Here is a 17,767-nt window from a genome sequence, read left to right on the forward strand (position 1 = left end):
TGGCTGAGAAGACAAGATTTGGGGGGATGTAGCTGTTGCTGCCTGGTAGGGGATGTGGGTTGGGAGGCAGTGATTGATAGCTCCAGTGCCCTCTCTAATCTTAAACCTGAAGGAATTTTTTGATTCCGTTTCCTGTTCTCCCAGGGCCCACCTGGACAACCAGGGATACGGGGTCCTGCAGGACACCCAGGTCTCCCGGTGAGTGTCCCCAGCTTTGCAGTCCTTCTCTGGATCCTTCATGGGAGGGATAGTGGGAGCAAATGACAGTGGAAGCACACTGACTCAATCCAAACCTCAAACCCAACCCTGATCCTCCCTCAGTACCGACACCCAATGTGAACTCACTCCAAGAACTGGAGTCAATCCTAATCCAACCATGTCATCCCTTCAATACCAACACTCTGTATGAACTCACCCTCAGAATCTTATTCAATCTCAACCCAACCATGTCTTCCCCTCAATACCAACACCCAATATGAACCCAACCCCAGATTCGGAGTCAACCCCAACCCAACCATATCTTCTTCTCAATACCGACACCCAATGTGAACTTAACCCCAGAATTTGGCACAATCTCAACCCAACCATGTCTTCCCCTCAGTGTCAACACTCAATGTGAACTCAACCCCAGAATCTGGCCCAATCCGAACCCAACTATGTCTTTCCCTCAATACCAACACCCAATATGAACTCACCCCCAGAATTTGGCTCAATCCCAACTCCAACCATGTCTTCCCCTCAATGCCAACACCCAATATGTACTCACCCCCAGAATCTGAGTAAATCTCAACCCAACCATGTCTTCCCCTCAATACCAGCACCCAATATGAACTTGACCCCAGAATCAGAGTCAATTCCAACCCAACAATGTCTTCCTCTCAATGCCAACACCCAGTGTGAACTCAACCCCAGAACTGGACTCACTCCCAACTCCAACCATGTCTTTCCCTCAGTGACAACACCCAATGTAAACTCAACCTCAGAATTTGATTCAGTCCCTGCCCAACCATGTCTTCCCCTCAATACCGGCACCCAATGTGAACTTGACCCCAGAATGGGAGTCAGTTCCAACCCAACAATGTCTTCCTCTCAATGCCAACACCCAATGTGAACTCAACCCCAGAATCTGGCCTAACCCCAACCCAACCATGTCTTCCCCTCAGTGACTACGCCCAATGTAAACTCAACCTCAGAATTTGATTCAATCCCTGCCCAACCATGTCTTCCCCTCAATACCAACACCCAAAATGGACTCAACACCAGAATCTGGTTCAATCCTCATCCTCAACCTTGATCTGCCCCTCTATATCAATGTTCAATATATACTCAGCCCTAAAATTGAGCTAAATTCTAACCTAAACCCAGCTCTGAACCCCATTTCAGCCCCAGTCTCAACTCTGCTCATGACCTTAACCTCAGTCCTACTCAAACCTTATCTTCAGCCAGACACGGTGACTCATGCCTGTAATCTCAGTACTTTGGGAGGCCAAGGCAGGTGGATCACCTGAGGTCAGAAGTTCAAGATCATCCTGGCCAAAACGGTGAAACCCCATCTCTACTAAAAATACAAAAAAACTTACCCGGGCATGGTGGTGGGCCCCTGTGATCCCAGCTACTTGGGAGGCTGTGTCAGGAGAATTGCTTGAACCCCGGAGGCAGAGGTTGCAGTGAGCCAAGATCGCACCACTGCACTCCAGCCTGTGTGACAGAGGGAGACTCTGTCTCAAAAAAGGAAAAAAAAAAAAAAAAAGAAAGAGAAAGAAAAAAAAAAAAAAAAAAAAAAAGCCAGGCACGGTGGCACACGGCTGTAATCCCAGCTACTCCGGAGCCTGAAGCAGGAGAATCCCTTGAATCAGGGAGGCAGAGGTTGCAGTGAGCAGAGATCTCGCCACTGCACTCGAGCCTGGGTGACAGAGTGAGACTCCTCAAAACAAAACAAAGCAAAGCGGCCGGGCGCGGTGGCTCAAGCCTGTATCCCAGCACTTTGGGAGGCCGAGGCGGGTGGATCACGAGGTCAGGAGATCGAGACCCTCCTGGCTAACACGTGATGAAACCTGTCTCTACTAAAAATACAAAAAACTAGCCGGGCGAGGTGGCGGGCGCCTGTAGTCCAGCTACTCGGAGGCTGAGGCGAGAGAATGGCGGGAACCCGGAGGCGGAGCTTGCAGTGAGCCCAGATCGCGCCACTGCACTCCAGCCTGGGCGACAGAGCGAGACTCCGTCTCAAAAAAAAAAAAAAAAAAAAAAAAAAAAAAAAAAAACAAAACAAAAGCAAAGCAAAACAAACAAAAACAAACAAACAAAAACGACCAACCAAACAAAAGCCTTATCTTCCAATCTCTTAACCAAGCCCTGACCCAGACTGTCCTTTTGTGTTTATTTATTACCATACAATAGGAACATATGGCCCTATCCTTAACCCCGACTCTGACCCACTCTTCCAATACTGACCCCAGACCTGAACTCAAACTTTGAATATGACCCTGGCTCCAACCTCAAACCCAACCCTAAATTCCATCTGAACACCATTTGAACCCTGCCCATGACCTGAACCTCAATGGCAAATCTGTTTAACACTTTGACTGTTTAACACTTTGACTCAACCCTTGACTTCATTCCCAAGCCCTGTTCCTTAACCTGGACCCCAACTCTAACTCAACCCTGACCCTCCCTAAACTTAATCTGAATCCTGACATCAACCCTTAACCTCAGTCTTGACCCTTGAGACTCAGTCTACCCTAATCCCTGACCCAGCCCTTAAATGTGCCCGGGTTTGTATTCTTCCAGGGAGCAGATGGGGCTCAGGGGCGCCGGGGACCCCCAGGCCTCTTTGGGCAGAAAGGAGATGATGGAGTCAGAGGCTTTGTGGGGGTGATTGGCCCTCCTGGACTACAGGTGGGTATCTGGGTTTGGGGGTGGCACCTCTGGTTCTGCCTACCTGGTGCCCCAATCTTGGTTCTTTGTACCACAGGGGCTGCCAGGCCCTCCCGGAGAGAAAGGGGAGGTCGGAGACGTGGGGTCCATGGTATGTGCTCCCAGAGGAAGGTGGGAGCGGGAGGATGGTGGCTTTATAGGGTGGGGGCAGGCATAGATTCATTTGAGGGACATTGTCATTTTAAGGGCCCTGAGGGTCACCAGCATCAAGAGTGGTATCTGTGGTCACTGTGGCCTTTTGGGCGGGGTGGGCTCTATGGTCACTGGATACTAATGCTGACCTTCCACAGGGTCCCCATGGAGCTCCAGGTCCTCGGGGTCCCCAAGGTCCCAGTGGATCAGAGGTGAGAACTCTTGGGGGGCCAGGATGGCTCAGAAATGGGGACACCCATTTCCTAAGAAGAGGATGTTGGGATTCCACTGTCCCACTCCTACCCCTTGCTGTCTCTCCAGGGCACTCCAGGACTGCCTGGAGGAGTTGGTCAGCCAGGCGCTGTAGGTGAGAAGGTGAGTGAGGGAAGGCAGGGGCTGCACGGGGGGAAGAGATGAATCTAGTCCTATTGGGCAGGGACATTCTGGGGAGCCCCTCCCTGTCTGCTAGGATGGGACCTTTCCCCACTCTCACTTTGCCTCCTGCAGGGTGAACCAGGGGAGGCTGGAGACCCAGGGCCTCCAGGAGCCCCAGGCATCCCGGTGAGTGACTGTGTGATGTGGTCCCTGCACCCAACTCAGGGAACCCCTGACCCCTGGGCATCTTGGGCCACTTTGACCTCTGGGCAGTCCAAGGTCATCCACTTACCCCTGTCCTGTGGCCATCCCTGATTACCTTGAGGAAGGACACTTGGAAGGTCTCAGATAGGGTTGCTATGTACAGTTCTGCAGGTTGCACACTGCACAAGACTACATGGCCCAGGAGATAGGTGAGGGCTCAAATCTGAGTCATGAGTCCTAACTTGAGGATGAGCTGCCCAGAGGGAGCCCCTCTTCTAATTTGCTCAAGAGCAGCACATGGGCTAGGCCGACCTTGCACATGACCAGTGGGCACCTAGACCGTTCAGATCTTTCACTGTCATAAGTCCCAGCTCCTTCTGACCTTTGACCCTTGGACAAACTAGGCTACTCTGAACCCTGACCCCAGAAAAGTCCCAGACCACCCCAATGCCTGAATCCAAGTATGCCAATCCTTGATGCCTGGAGAGTCCAGACCACTCTGACCTCCGACCTCTTTCTGTAAAGGGGCCCAAGGGAGACATTGGTGAAAAGGGGGACTCAGGCCCATCTGGAGCTGCTGGACCCCCAGGCAAGAAAGGTCCCCCTGGAGAGGATGGAGCCAAAGGGAATGTGGTGAGTCCTGGGGGGAAGTGGGGGCAGACATGGGAGGGGGCACTTGAGTGTACTTGAAGTCCTCCCAAACTTTTTTTTTTTTGAGATGGAGTCTTGCTCTGTCACCAGGCTGGAGTGCAGTGGCATGATCTCAGCTCACTGCACCCTCTGCCTTCCGGGTTCAAGTGATTCTTCTGCCCCAGCCTCCCGAGTAGCTGGGACTACAGGCATGCACCACCACACCCGGCTAATTTTCGTATTTTTAGTAAAGACGGGTTTTCACCATGTTGGCCAGGATAGTCTCGATCTCCTGACCTTATGATCCGCCTGCCTCGGCCTCCCAAAGTGCTAGGATTACAGGCGTGAGCCACCATGCCCGGCCGAGGCTCTCCCAAACTTCTAGCCAGGGATTGCATCCTCTAATTTACTGATCTCATGAGCAACCCCCAGAACATGGATGAATGAATTAATGGGTGGATGGATGGATGAATGAATGAGTGGATGAATGGATGAATGAGTGAATTAATGAATGGACAAGTGAATAACTCAGTGGATGGATGAATATGTGAGTGAATAAATGGATGAACAAATGAGTGAATGAATGGATGAACGAGTGAATGAATGGGTGGATGAGTGAATTTAATTAATGGAAAAATGAATAAATCCGTGGACATATGAATATGTGAATGAATAAATGTGTACGAATAAATGAGTGAATGAATGAATGAATGAGTAAATTAACGGATGAATAAGTAAATTAATAGATGCATGAATGGGATTGAATGGATGAATGAATGAGTGGCCAAATGGACAAACGAGTAAGTGAATGAATGAAGGGATACATGAATGAATGGATAGATCCACAAGTGAACAAATGACTGAAGAGATGAGTATGAATGAATGGATAGATCCATAGGTGAACAAAATGACTGAAGAGATGAGTGAATGAATGGATGGATGGATGGATGAGTGAATTAGTGAATAAATGTGTGAATGAAACATAAACGTACAGTGGTTATACATCTTTGAATGGCATGAAAGTTGATTTCACAGCGGATCATTCTAACGTTGTTGTAAAGGTTAAGGTTGAATTGGGTCAGATTTGGGGTGGATGTGGGATTTGGCCTTGAGGCGAAGGTTGAGGCCCTTCTTCCACCACAGTAGGGTTTGGGGTGGGTGGAGGTCAGGAAGGGGTTTAGCGTCTGTGGGACCTCGACTTGAATCGCATTGTTTGGAGTGTCCCTTCTCTGAGCGTGTGAATGGATGGATGGATGGATGGATGGATGGATGGATGGATGGATGGATGGATAAATGGATAGATGGATGGATGGATGGATGGATGGATGGATAAATGGATAGATGGATGGATGGATGGATGGATGGATGGATGGATGGATGGATGAATGGATGAATGGATGGATGAATGAATGAATAGACAAATGAATGGCCAGTTTTCTCTGTGAGACCCGAGCTGGGAGGCTGTGAGGAGGCTGCAGTGAGATCATGCGTGCAGCATTCCTAGCTCAGTGCCTGCACCCATGAAACACAAGAATGTTTGCTCTACCAAGCCAGGATTTTATGTTTTGTTCACTATTGTGTCCCCAGAAACCAAATTGTTCCTGGATACAGTTGATCTGTTCCATAAATGCATGATTGCTCCACAATTCAGAGATGTGATTATTAATCATTCTGTGTTCCAGGGCCCCACGGGGCTCCCCGGAGATCTAGGGCCCCCAGGAGACCCTGGAGTTTCAGTGAGTGTGACCCCCTCCCCAATGCTGGCATATTTCCTAATTCTATCCCCGTTTCCCCACCCCCACAGACCTGGACCCTGACAGTGGAACCAATAACCTTCTTTTGCCCCCCAGCCCACCCCATTTCTCACGTACCCTCATCACCCCTCACAAATCTGTCTTCCCCCTATGCAGGGCATAGATGGTTCCCCAGGGGAGAAGGGAGACCCTGGTGATGTTGGGGGACCGGTGAGTGGGAAAACAGAGGGTGTGGTGCTGAGATTGGAGGTTGGGGAGCTAATGAGTGAGTGAATTGGGGGGCAGGGGAGTGAGCTAGTGGGGTACCCAAGGTCCCTGCAGATGCTCCCGCTTCATCTCTCTGGGGACCCCCAGGAATGTGAGCAGCTTGAGGCAGTAGGTGGGAGGTGGGAGTGCCTGCTGCTCGGGTGATGCTTGGGGAAGGCTGTCCTCTGGTCCTAGGCATCCTAAAACAGTCAGGCTCAAACAACGTTAGCTGAGACCAAAAGTGGTGTCCTTGTCTCCTTCAGGGTCCGCCTGGAGCTTCTGGGGAACCCGGTGCCCCCGGGCCCCCTGGCAAGAGGGTGAGTGATAAGCCACCTTCTGAATCTTCAGCTTACCTACAGTCCCCACCCCCCTACAGACCCCACTCACCCACAGCCCCCACTCACCCACAGACCCCACTCACCCACAGACCCCACTCACCCACAGCCCCCACTCACTCACAGACCCCACTCACCACAGCCCCCACTCACTCACAGACCCCACTCACCCACAGCCCCCACTCACCCCTCAGACCCCACTCACCTTACAGACCCCACTCACCCACAGCCCCCACTCACCCACAGACCCCACTCACCCACAGCCCCCACTCACCCCTCAGACCCCACTCACCTTACAGACCCCACTCACCCACAGCCCCCACTCACCCACAGACCCCACTCACCCCTCAGACCCCACTCACCCACAGCCCCCACTCACCTTACAGACCCCACTCACCCATAGCCCCCCACTCACTCCTCAGACCCTGAGTCAGCCCCTAGACCCCGCTCATTGTCTTTCCCTTCCCAGGGTCCTTCAGGCCCCATGGGTCGAGAAGGCAGAGAAGGGGGGAAAGGTGCCAAGGTGAGTCCCCTGACAAGGGGAAGGGTCCCTGCACGACTCTAGGCCAACACTGGGGCCATCAGGAGAGGGTGGACCTGTGACCACCCCAGGCACCCACTCCCTCCAGATCCCAGATGCTTCTTGGCAGGGGGTCAAGAGGCAGGAACCCTCTGACTCTGGCCCACTCCCTTGCCTGTGTCCATTTTAGGGGGAACCAGGTCCTGACGGGCCCCCAGGGAGGACGGGTCCAATGGGGGCTCGAGGGCCCCCTGGACGTGTGGGGCCTGAGGGTCTTCGAGGGATCCCTGGCCCTGTGGTGAGTGGAGCAGGGCAGGGGCGGGACAGGGTGCATCCAGCCCCTTTCTGCCTGCTCCCAGCTTGTGATCCCATCACTGTTTGGAGGGGCTGCCCCTGGTGCATGGTGGGGGTGGTCCACACTAGGTTCTGACAGGGTGCAGCCCACCCCATGTTCTGTTCCATCCTCAGGGTGAGCCAGGCCTCCTGGGAGCCCCTGGACAGATGGGCCCTCCCGGCCCCCTGGTAAGAGACTTGTTCATCCCTGAGGTCCTGGCTCTGAGGACCACTCTGGGCACCTAGTGACCACCTAGTGAGCATTGGTGCAGGATGACCCTCACTGACCGTCCATCTGAGTGTCCACACTGCCCGTCTCTACTAACCATCTGCTCTGACCTTCCGCCTTGATGGTCTACACTGCCCATCTCTATAACCCTCTGCCCTAACCTTCCACCTTGATAGTCTACACTGCCCACCTCTACTAGCCCTCTGCTCTAACACTCCACCTTGATGGTCTACACTGCCCATCTCTATAACCCTCTGCCTTAACCTTCCACCTTGATGGTCTACACTGCCCACCTCTACTAGCCCTCTGCTCTAACACTCCACCTTGATGGTCTACACTGCCCATCTCTACTAACCCTCTGCTCTGACCCTCCACTTTGATGGTCTACACTGACCACCCAAGCTGACCTTGGCCACTGACCACTCACGTTGTCCATCCTCCAATCAACCCCTCATTAGCTCTCATCATTCCACCTTGGTGGCCAACGCTGACCATCCCTTGACCCCCATCCCTGGTAATTCCCATTTGAAATCTGCATAATTTCCCATTTGACCATCCCCCAACCACCCACACAGACCTCGAGAGCTCACATTTGAGAATCCCTGACTGACCCTTGCTCTTCTCCCAGGGGCCCTCTGGCCTCCCAGGGCTGAAGGGAGACGCTGGCCCCAAGGGGGAAAAGGTAAGGACATCACTCCATTATTCTCTTCCCCATCTCCTCCCCTCTTTCCCTCTCTCCCTGGCCAGGGGGCTCGGAGATTGTCACATCTTCTGCTCCCAAACTCATCACCCTAAGGCTCCAGGAGAAAAACCTCCCTGAGTAGTCCCATGTCCTCCCCTGTCTATGCCTCTTTTGTCCTCCAGGGCCACATTGGATTGATCGGTCTCATTGGCCCCCCGGGGGAAGCCGGTGAGAAAGGAGATCAGGGGTTGCCAGGCGTGCAGGGACCCCCTGGTCCCAAGGGAGATCCTGTGAGTGTCCTGACCTCAGTGGGAAGAATATGTTTGAAGAAGGGGATGGGTTTAGAGACTGTGGGTGTGGGGTCTAAGAAACATGGGTCTGGATTCATGAGGGTGTGTCTAGGGAAAATAGGGGGCTGTATCTCAGAACTGGCAAGTTGGAGGCTGTGTCTGAGGTTTGGGGTCTCTCTGTGGGGGAATTGGAGGCTTGTCTAGGGTTTGGGGTCTTCCTTTGGTGGGACTGAAGGCTTGTCTGGCGGTCTGTCAGGGCAGTAGGGTGTACCCCACCAATTCTGACCCTGACGTCCTTTCCCTAGGGTCCCCCTGGTCCCATTGGTTCTCTGGGCCACCCTGGGCCCCCAGGTGTGGCGGTGAGTATGCAGGGAATCTTTTGTGGGATGAGGTCACTATGGTGGGCCAGGCCAGGACCTCAGCTCTTCCTGTCCGTACCCTACAGGGCCCCCTGGGACAGAAAGGCTCAAAGGGGTCTCCGGTGAGTACACCCTGCTTCCGTGGGCTTACATATGCCAGTTCCCCCTCCCCTCCACTCTACCAGAACCCTCCACGCCTCTGCCTTCATTTATTCATTTATTCATGCAATCGTGCCTTTGACAAATATTTATTCAACACCTACTGTTGTATTTCATCAGATCCAAAATGCCATCAATTATAAGATGTACCATTATTTTACAAACTGCTAGGAAAGAAAACAGTTCTGCCAAGTAAACGATGACTTGCCAAAGATGTTAAGAAGCTGATTTCAGGCCGGGCGCGGTGGCTCAAGCCTGTAATCCCAGCACTTTGGGAGGCCGAGGCGGGCGGATCACAAGGTCAGGAGATCGAGACCATCCTGGCTAACACGGTGAAACCCCGTCTCTACTAAAAAGTACAAAAAACTAGCTGGGCGAGCTGGCGGGCGCCTGTAGTCCCAGCTACCCGGGAGGCTGAGGCAGGAGAATGGCGTGAACCTGGGAGGCGGAGATTGCAGTGAGCTGAGATCCGGCCACTGCACTCCAGCTTGGGCGACAGAGCGAGATTCCGTCTCAAAAAAAAAAAAAAAAAAAAAGAAGCTGATTTCAGAGACTCAGAGACATTAAAACATGAAAAGAAAATTTGGGTCTGATGCTTAATGCTGAAAACTTCATGTCCCTTCCCCAAGGCTGTACGTGTGTGAGTGTGTGTTTGAGCATGTGTGTGAGTGTATGTGTGTGTGAGTGCGTCTGTGTGTGTTGGTGGGAAGGGTCTCCATAGACAGAGTTCATTCTCCAAGTGACTTCTCCCTACAGGGGTCCATGGGCCCCCGGGGAGACACTGGACCTGCAGGCCCACCAGGCCCCCCGGTGAGTTCCACAGGGAGAGGGGGCTGGGCACCAAAACCTGGGGGGAGAGCAAGGACTATGTCTGGGTGTCCCCAGAGGGTCCTTCCGTGCCCACCACTGGGCCAGGCACACAGTAGGTGTTCAGAGGATGTAGGTGAAGAGGGTAGTTCCCTACAAAACCCCAAGGAAGGTCTGGCCTGGGAGGTGGGGGTTGGGGGAACACCCATGGGGGCTCTGACCTGAGTCTTGTCTCTCGGACCCCATCTCTCCCTGCCTGTCTCTCTCCATCTTTCTTATCTGTCTCTGTCTTGATACTTGCGCCACTATTTCATCTTTTGTCTCTCTCCCCACTCTCTGTCTGTCTGTCTCTGCTTTTCTTGCGTTTTCTCTTTTGTCCTCTTACAACTTGGCTTCTCCCCATCTCTGAATTTGTCTCTTTCCTGTGTGTCTCTCCCTGTCTGCTTATCTCTCCTTTCTCTGTCTCTGCCCCTTGTTTATCTCTCTCCCTCCTCTTTCTCATTTGTGTCTCTCTGCCTCTTCATCTCTGCCTGTCTCTCTTTCTCCCGGTTTCTCCCTCCCCCATCTCCCCTCTCTTCTCTTCCGTCCCCATCCCCCACGCCCAGGGTCCCCCTGCCGAGCTGCACGGGCTGCGCAGGCGCCGGCGCTTCGTCCCGGTCCCGCTCCCAGTCGTGGAGGGCGGCCTGGAGGAGGTGCTGGCTTCGCTCACCTCGCTGAGCTTGGAGCTGGAGCAGCTGCGGCGTCCTCCTGGCACTGCGGAGCGCCCGGGCCTCGTGTGCCACGAGCTGCACCGCAACCACCCGCACCTGCCTGATGGTGAGGTCCGGTCCCTCCGCCACTTGGATGGGCTGAGGTTGGGGATGTGGGGGGAGTTGGGGTCCGTCGAGTCCCATCCGGACTCACCCACCCTGCCTGGTTCTGCGGCAGGGGAATACTGGATTGACCCCAACCAGGGCTGCGCGCGGGACTCGTTCAGGGTTTTTTGCAACTTCACGGCGGGAGGAGAGACCTGCCTCTACCCCGACAAGAAGTTCGAGATCGTGAGTGCCCCAAACCTCTCATCCCCTCCCCCAGGAAGAGCTGTCTCCTGCTCCCCACACCCACACTCACCTTGTCTGGGACATTATCCTTCCTTCAACCGCACTTACTGTATGCCAAGTCCTGTCTCAAGAGCTGGGACTACAGCAGAGGATCAAAAAGAAAAAATATAAGGCCAGCGTGGTGGCACATCCCTATAATCTCAGCATTTTATGAGGCTGAGGCGCGAGGATCGCTTGAGGTCAGGAGTTCGAGATCAGCCTCAGCAACATAGCAAAACCCCGTTTCTACAAAAATTTAAAAATTGACCAGGCGTGGTGGTGTGAGCCTGTAGTCCCAGCTACTCTGGAGGCTGAGGTGGGAGGATCTTTTGAGCCCTAGAGGTGGAGGTTGCAGTGAACCAAGATTGTGCCACTGCACTCCAGCCTGGGTGACAGAGCAAGACTCTGTCTCAAAAAAAAAAAAAGGAAGAAAGAAAGAAAAGAAAACTATCTCTGCTTTTCTGGAACTCATACCTTCCATGGGAAGACAAAGAAGGAAAACTCCAAAAGAAATCAATAGGCTGGGCATGGTATCTCATGCCTGTAATCCCAGCACTTTGGGAGGCCAAAAGGGGCAGATCACCTGAGGTCAGGAGTTCCAGACCAGGCTGACCAACATGGTGAAACCTCATCTCTACTAAAAATACAAAAATTAGCTGGGCATGGTGGCGGGCACCTGTAATCCCAGCTACTTGGGGGCTGAAGCGGAAGAATCACTTGAACCTGGGAGATGGAGGTTGCAGTGAGTCGAGATTGCACCATTACACTCCAGCCCGGGTGACAGAGTGAGAATCCGTCTAGAAAAAAAAAAGAAAAAGAAAAGAAAAAAGAAAGAAAGTATCTACTTCATAGAGTGGCTGTGCAATTCAGATACTGATGCAAAAACAAATATCAGTGAACGGTTTTGTTTTTGTGTGTGTGTGTGTGACAGAGTCTGGCTCTGTCTCCGAGGCTGGAATGCAGTGGCATGGTCTCAGCTCACTGCAACCTCTGCCTCTCAGGTTCAGGCAATTCTCCTGCCTCAGCCTCCCCGGTAGCTGGGATTACAGGCATGCACCACCACGCCCAGCTAATTCTTTCTCTCTCTCTTTTTTTTTTTTTTTAGCAGAGATGGGGTTTCACTGCTACTTAGGAGGCTGAGGTCAGAGGTTTGCTTGAACTTTGGAAGTCGAGGTTGCAGTGAGCCAGTGATCACATCACTGCACTCCAGCCTGGGTGACAGAACAAGACCATGTCTTGAAAATTAAAAAAAGCTGGGCATGGGGGTGCACACCTGTAGTTCTAGCTACTTGGAAGGCTGCAGTGGGAGGATTACTTGAGCCCAGGAGTTTGAGGCTGCAGTGAACTATGATTGTGTCATGCACTTCAGCAGAGAGAGATCCTGTCTCAAAAATTAATTAATAAATAAATTAATTAAAATAAAATGGTACCACTAGGGACCCAGAGTTCAGTCCCACTGGGGAGCCCTGGGAGACTGTGTAGCACAGGCACCTGAGAGCTATCTCCCTTGGAGGCGAGGGAGCTGGGGTATTTATCCACCAACTCCCATCAGTCATTGGGTGAGGGCTGCCTCAGGGGCATGAACCCCCTTCCCCCATTGTGCACTGGCAGAGCCCATCCATCCCAGAAGCCAGAGAACATCCTGACATAGTCACAGCAGCCTACGATGTGAGGAGGTAAATACAGATGGGATCTAGGTGGCACCAAGGGCATCAGCTACAGTGACCCTCGCTTTTCTCCTCCAGGTGAAATTGGCCTCCTGGTCCAAGGAAAAGCCTGGAGGCTGGTATAGCACATTCCGTCGAGGGAAGAAGGTGAGTCACCAGAGGCCAAGGTGGGGAGTGGCATGAAAATTGATAGGAACCAGCAGGTGGGTTTGAGGGGTGGGTTCTGAGAGGTGAGATGAACAGGATAGACTTGCCTCTACCTTCCTAGGGATCACAAGCTGGAGGTGAGGTGGCAGCATCAGATATGTAACAGGCAGTCAATTGCCGTAGAGAATGATGGTGCCAGGACAGGGGAAGCACAGGGCATGGTGGAAATTCAGAGGAGTGTTGGAAAGACCAGAAGGCTTCCTGGTAGAAATCACAGCTCATCTGAAGCCTAAAGAATGCACTGCGTTAGCAAGCTAGGAAGGGCCCGGACAAGTGTTCCAGGAAGAGGGAATGGCATATGCAAAGGTTCAGAGTCAAGACAGGGTCTGGTGAATTTGAAGAAGAAAAAGTCACATGGCTGGGCACAGTGGCTCATGCCTATCATCCCAGCACTTTGGGAGGCCAAGGTGGGCGGATCACCTGAGGTCAGGAGTTCGAGACCAGCCTGGCCAATATGGTAAAACCCCATCTCTACTAAAAATACAAAAAATTAGCCAGGTGTGGTGGTGCGTGCCTGTAATCCCAGCTACTTGGGAGGCTGAGACAGGAAAATCGCTTGAACCCAGGAGGTAGAGGTTGCAGTGAGCCAAAACCATACCGCTGCACTCCAGCCTGGGCAACAGAGTGAGATTTCATCTCAAAAAAAAAAAAAAAAGAAAGAAAGAAAGAGAAAAAGCATTATTAAGATATTTTGTATTTTTTTCATATTAGCTCTTCAAAATCTGATGGAGATTTTACATTTATAGTACATCACAATTTAAATGCTAAATTTTATTGGGAATATTTGATCTATATTTAGATTTCACAAAACCATTGAACAACAGTTCAAAAAGTAGATTCAGACTCAAGTTGTTCCAAACATAAGCTTTCTGATAACTGGATTAAAGCTCAGTCACTAGTTATGAATTTTTTTAAGTAAAAAAAAAAATTAAATGAAGTTAAAAAAAAAAAAAAGTCCCAGCCAGGCATGGTGGTGTGCACCTGTAGTCCCAGCTACTTGGGAGGCTGAGATGAGAGGATGACTTGAGCTCAGGAGATGGAGGCTGGAATGAGCCAGAATTGTGCCAGTGCACTCCAACTTGGGCAAAAGAGCAAGACCCCAACCCCCACTCACCAAAAAAGGGAAAAAAAGGCCCGGCGCGGTGGCTCAAGCCTGTAATCCCAGCACTTTGGGAGGCCGAGACGGGCGGATCACGAGGTCAGGAGATCGAGATCATCCCGGCTAACACGGTGAATTCCCCGTCTCTACTAAAAAATACAAAAATCTAGCCGGGCGAGGTGGCGGGCGCCTGTAGTCCCAGCTACTCGGGAGGCTGAGGCAGGAGAATGGCGTAAACCCGGAAGGCGGAGCTTGCAGTGAGCTGAGATCCGGCCACAGCACTCCAGCCTGGGCGACAGAGTGAGACTCTGTCTCAAAAAAAAAAAAAAAAAAGGGAAAAAATTAAATAAAGTAAAAAAAAGTCCCTCCTTCACATTGGCCACATTTCAAGACACATGGCTGCCATATTGGACAGGGCAGAAATCGGGTATTCAGAAGACAGTGAGCTCTCTAGATCCAGTGGCTCACAAAAGTGGAGGTAGAGTTGTGACTTCCGGGTGGGATTGAGTGTGTTAAAACCCTGGATTGGTGGATGAAGCAATCAAAATTTGGGAAGTCATATGGGGTGGCCATGGAGACCTACTGGATGGAGAGGTGGACAGAGTGGATGTGCAGGTGACTCTTGGGATTCTGCCAGGGATCTCCAGGTGGCTGGTGGGACCTTTTCAGAGATGGCGACATGGGAGGGGTAGTTTGTCTGCCAGTGGATGGAGATTCCCGGGGGGTGGGTTCTGCCGAAAGAGGCTCATGGAGCCCCTCACCCTCTGCCTTGCCCACCTCCCACCAGTTCTCCTATGTGGACGCCGACGGGTCCCCAGTGAATGTCGTGCAGCTAAACTTCCTGAAACTGCTGAGTGCCACAGCTCGCCAGAACCTCACCTACTCCTGCCAGAATGCGGCTGCCTGGCTGGACGAAGCCACGGGTGACCACAGCCGCTCCGTCCGCTTCCTTGGCACCAATGGAGAGGAGCTGTCCTTCAACCAGACGACAGCAGCCACTGTCAGCGTGCCCCAGGATGGCTGCCGGGTAAGAGAGAGGGTGGGGCAGTGGCCGGCTGGAGAGGGGAGGCAAGACCTCAGCCACCCTCCCCATAACTCACCATCTCTGTCTTCTCTGTGGACAGCTCCGGAAAGGGCAGACGAAGACCCTTTTCGAATTCAGCTCTTCTCGAGCGGGATTTCTGCCCCTGTGGGATGTGGCGGCCACTGACTTTGGCCAGACGAACCAGAAGTTTGGGTTTGAACTGGGCCCCGTCTGCTTCAGCAGCTGAGAGTGTCCGGGGTGGGAGGGACCATGAGGGAGCCCCAGAATGGGGTGCCTTTGGTGCTGAGGCTTTGAAGCCACCGTATTTATCGTTACCTGTGACTCTGGAGCCAATGGGATGTGACTTCGCTCATCACGGTCAGTCATTCCTTCTCCTTTCCAGGGCGCTGGGGGCTGGGCTTCCCTGGCCCAAGGGTCCAGCCTCCTCCCACCCCATTCCAGGTGGCATACTGCAGTCTGGCTCTTTCTCCCCTCCCTCCCCACCCAAACCTCACCTCCCCACCTCTTGAACTCCCATGCAATGAGCTTCTAACTCAGAGCTGATGAACAAAAGCCTCCCCATTCCCCAACGCCTGCCTCCTCACTCCTCTGTCGCTGCCCTTCACACCTTTTGGTGCTACCCTTCCCCAGAGTTAAGCACTGGATGTCTCCTGATCCCAGGCTGGGACCCCCACCCCCTTTGATCCTTTCCACTTCTACGGTGAAAGGACAAAAGTCAGACTACAGAGGGAAGTGGGACTTCCCTTGACTGAGCTGTGTGTTTCTTCTCCTGCCTCAGCCCAGCTCTGCAAATCCCCTCCCCCTGCCCCCCACCTCCCCAGGCTCACCTTGCCATGCCAGGTGAACTGGGGACCAAGATGGTGGGGGGGAATCAGGATCCTAATGGTGCTGCCCTATTTATACCTGGGTCTGTATTAAAAGGGAAAATCCCCCCTGTTGTAGATTTCATCTGCTTCCTCCTTAGGGAAGGCTGGGATATGATGAGAGATTCCAGCCCAAGCCCGGCCCCCCCACCGCCAGGCCATAGGGCATAATTTGCATCTCAAATCTGAGAATAAACTGATGAACTGTGTTTTCGTCTCTGTATTTCTTTTTAAATTTTTTTTGCTTGTTTTTGTCTTTGTTTTATTTATTTATCTTTGGGATGCAGTCTCGCTGTGTCGCCCAGGCTGGGGTGCAGTGGTGCAAGCTTGGCTCACTGCAACCTCCGCCTCCCAGGTTCAAGCAATTCTCCTGCCTCAGCCTCCCTAGAAGCTGGGGTTACACGTGCGCATCACCATGCCCAGCGAATTTTTGTAATTTTAGTAGAGATGGGATTTCACCTTGTTGGCCAGGCTGGTTTTGAACTCCTGACCTCAGGTGATCCCCCACCTCAGCCTCCCAAAGTGCTGGGATTACAGGTGTGAGCCACTGTGCCCGGCCCTTGTTTGTTCATTTTTAGAGACTGGGTCTCACTGTGTTGCCCAGTCTAGAGTGCAGTGGCGTGATCATGGCTCACTGCAGCCTCCAACTCTGGGACTCAAGTGATCCTCCTTCTTCAGCCTCCTGAGTACCTGGGACCACAGGCATGCACCATCACACCCAGCTAGGTTGTTTTGTGTGTGTGTGTATGTGTGTGTGTAGAGAGATGTTGTCTTGCTTTGTTGTTGAGGCTGGTCTCAAACTACTGGCCTTAAGCGATCCTCCTACCTCAGCCTCCTGAGCTGTTGAAATTACAGGCATGAGCCACCTAACCCAGCTCTTGATCTCTTTCATCTAATGTGACCCATATCTCTCTTGGGATCTGGCTCTTGTCTCATCTGATGTACCTGTCACCACCTGTATTAATTAGGTGTGTCTTTTGGGAATCCAATTGTAATGAGACTCACTGGAGATTATAGACCTATTTATTCACCCAGGCTCCTAGAGGAAAAGTTGAAAATTGTCAGCTTGGGCTGGGAGGCCCAAGAGAGCTTAAACCAGAAGTTTGGCCTCTTTACAAAAAAAAAAATTTTTTTTTAATTAGCTGGGCATGGAGGAGCATGCCTGTGGTTTCAGCCACTCAGGAGGCTGAGGTGGGAGAATCACTTGAGTCTGGGAGGCGGAGATTGCAGTAAGCTGAGGTTGCACCACTGTGCTCCAGCCTGGGTGATACCACAGCAAGACCTTGTCTCAAAAAAAAAAAAAAAGTTTGGTTTGGGATGATTTGAATTAGGAGTTAGATGTTGGTTTGAGGTATATTTTTAACTGATTTATTAAGATAGAATTCACATACCATATAATTCACCCATTTAAGCTGTATAATTAAAAGAAATCCTATACCCATTAGTGGTCACTCCGCATGTCTTTCCAACCTCCCAGCTGTAGGCAACCACAAATTTGCTTTCTGTCTGTAAGGATTTGCCTATTCTGGACTGAAATGTCCATTTCATATGAATGGAATCAGGCTGGGTGGGGTGGCTCACTCCTGCAACCCCAGCATTCTGGGAGGCCAAGGTAGGAAGATCGCTTGAGGCCAGGAGTTCCAGACCAGCCTAGGCAACATAGCAAGACCATATTTCTACAACAATAAAAAAAAAACCTTAGCCAGGTACAGTGGTGCACATCTGCAGTCCCAGCTACTCAGGAGGCTGAGGCGGGAGAATTACTGGAGGCCAGGAGTTGGAGGCTGCTGTGAGCTATGATCACACCACAGTACTCCA

General features: G+C 52.1%; 1 protein-coding gene across 1 annotated transcript in view; it reads left to right on the forward strand.

Moving 5' to 3' along the window:
* COL5A3 (collagen type V alpha 3 chain) overlaps positions 1-16,158 on the forward strand; it is a 53,026-nt gene extending 36,868 nt beyond the window's left edge. Inside the window, exons 45-67 of the mRNA XM_033196572.1 lie at positions 145-198; positions 2,788-2,895; positions 2,972-3,025; positions 3,225-3,278; positions 3,388-3,441; positions 3,574-3,627; positions 4,171-4,278; positions 5,958-6,011; positions 6,186-6,239; positions 6,539-6,592; positions 7,080-7,133; positions 7,321-7,428; positions 7,599-7,652; positions 8,321-8,374; positions 8,557-8,664; positions 8,970-9,023; positions 9,110-9,145; positions 9,939-9,992; positions 10,595-10,805; positions 10,917-11,029; positions 12,814-12,882; positions 14,829-15,068; positions 15,166-16,158. Coding sequence (XP_033052463.1) covers positions 145-198; positions 2,788-2,895; positions 2,972-3,025; positions 3,225-3,278; positions 3,388-3,441; positions 3,574-3,627; positions 4,171-4,278; positions 5,958-6,011; positions 6,186-6,239; positions 6,539-6,592; positions 7,080-7,133; positions 7,321-7,428; positions 7,599-7,652; positions 8,321-8,374; positions 8,557-8,664; positions 8,970-9,023; positions 9,110-9,145; positions 9,939-9,992; positions 10,595-10,805; positions 10,917-11,029; positions 12,814-12,882; positions 14,829-15,068; positions 15,166-15,312 — 1,950 coding nt within the window. The 3' untranslated portion in view covers positions 15,313-16,158. The remainder of the gene's footprint in view (positions 1-144; positions 199-2,787; positions 2,896-2,971; positions 3,026-3,224; positions 3,279-3,387; positions 3,442-3,573; positions 3,628-4,170; positions 4,279-5,957; positions 6,012-6,185; positions 6,240-6,538; positions 6,593-7,079; positions 7,134-7,320; positions 7,429-7,598; positions 7,653-8,320; positions 8,375-8,556; positions 8,665-8,969; positions 9,024-9,109; positions 9,146-9,938; positions 9,993-10,594; positions 10,806-10,916; positions 11,030-12,813; positions 12,883-14,828; positions 15,069-15,165) is intronic.
* The last annotated feature ends 1,609 nt before the right edge of the window (positions 16,159-17,767 follow it).

Source organism: Trachypithecus francoisi, unplaced genomic scaffold (genome assembly GCF_009764315.1).
Source record: "Trachypithecus francoisi isolate TF-2019V2 unplaced genomic scaffold, Tfra_2.0 Lachesis_group5, whole genome shotgun sequence".
Lineage (NCBI taxonomy): Eukaryota > Metazoa > Chordata > Mammalia > Primates > Cercopithecidae > Trachypithecus > Trachypithecus francoisi.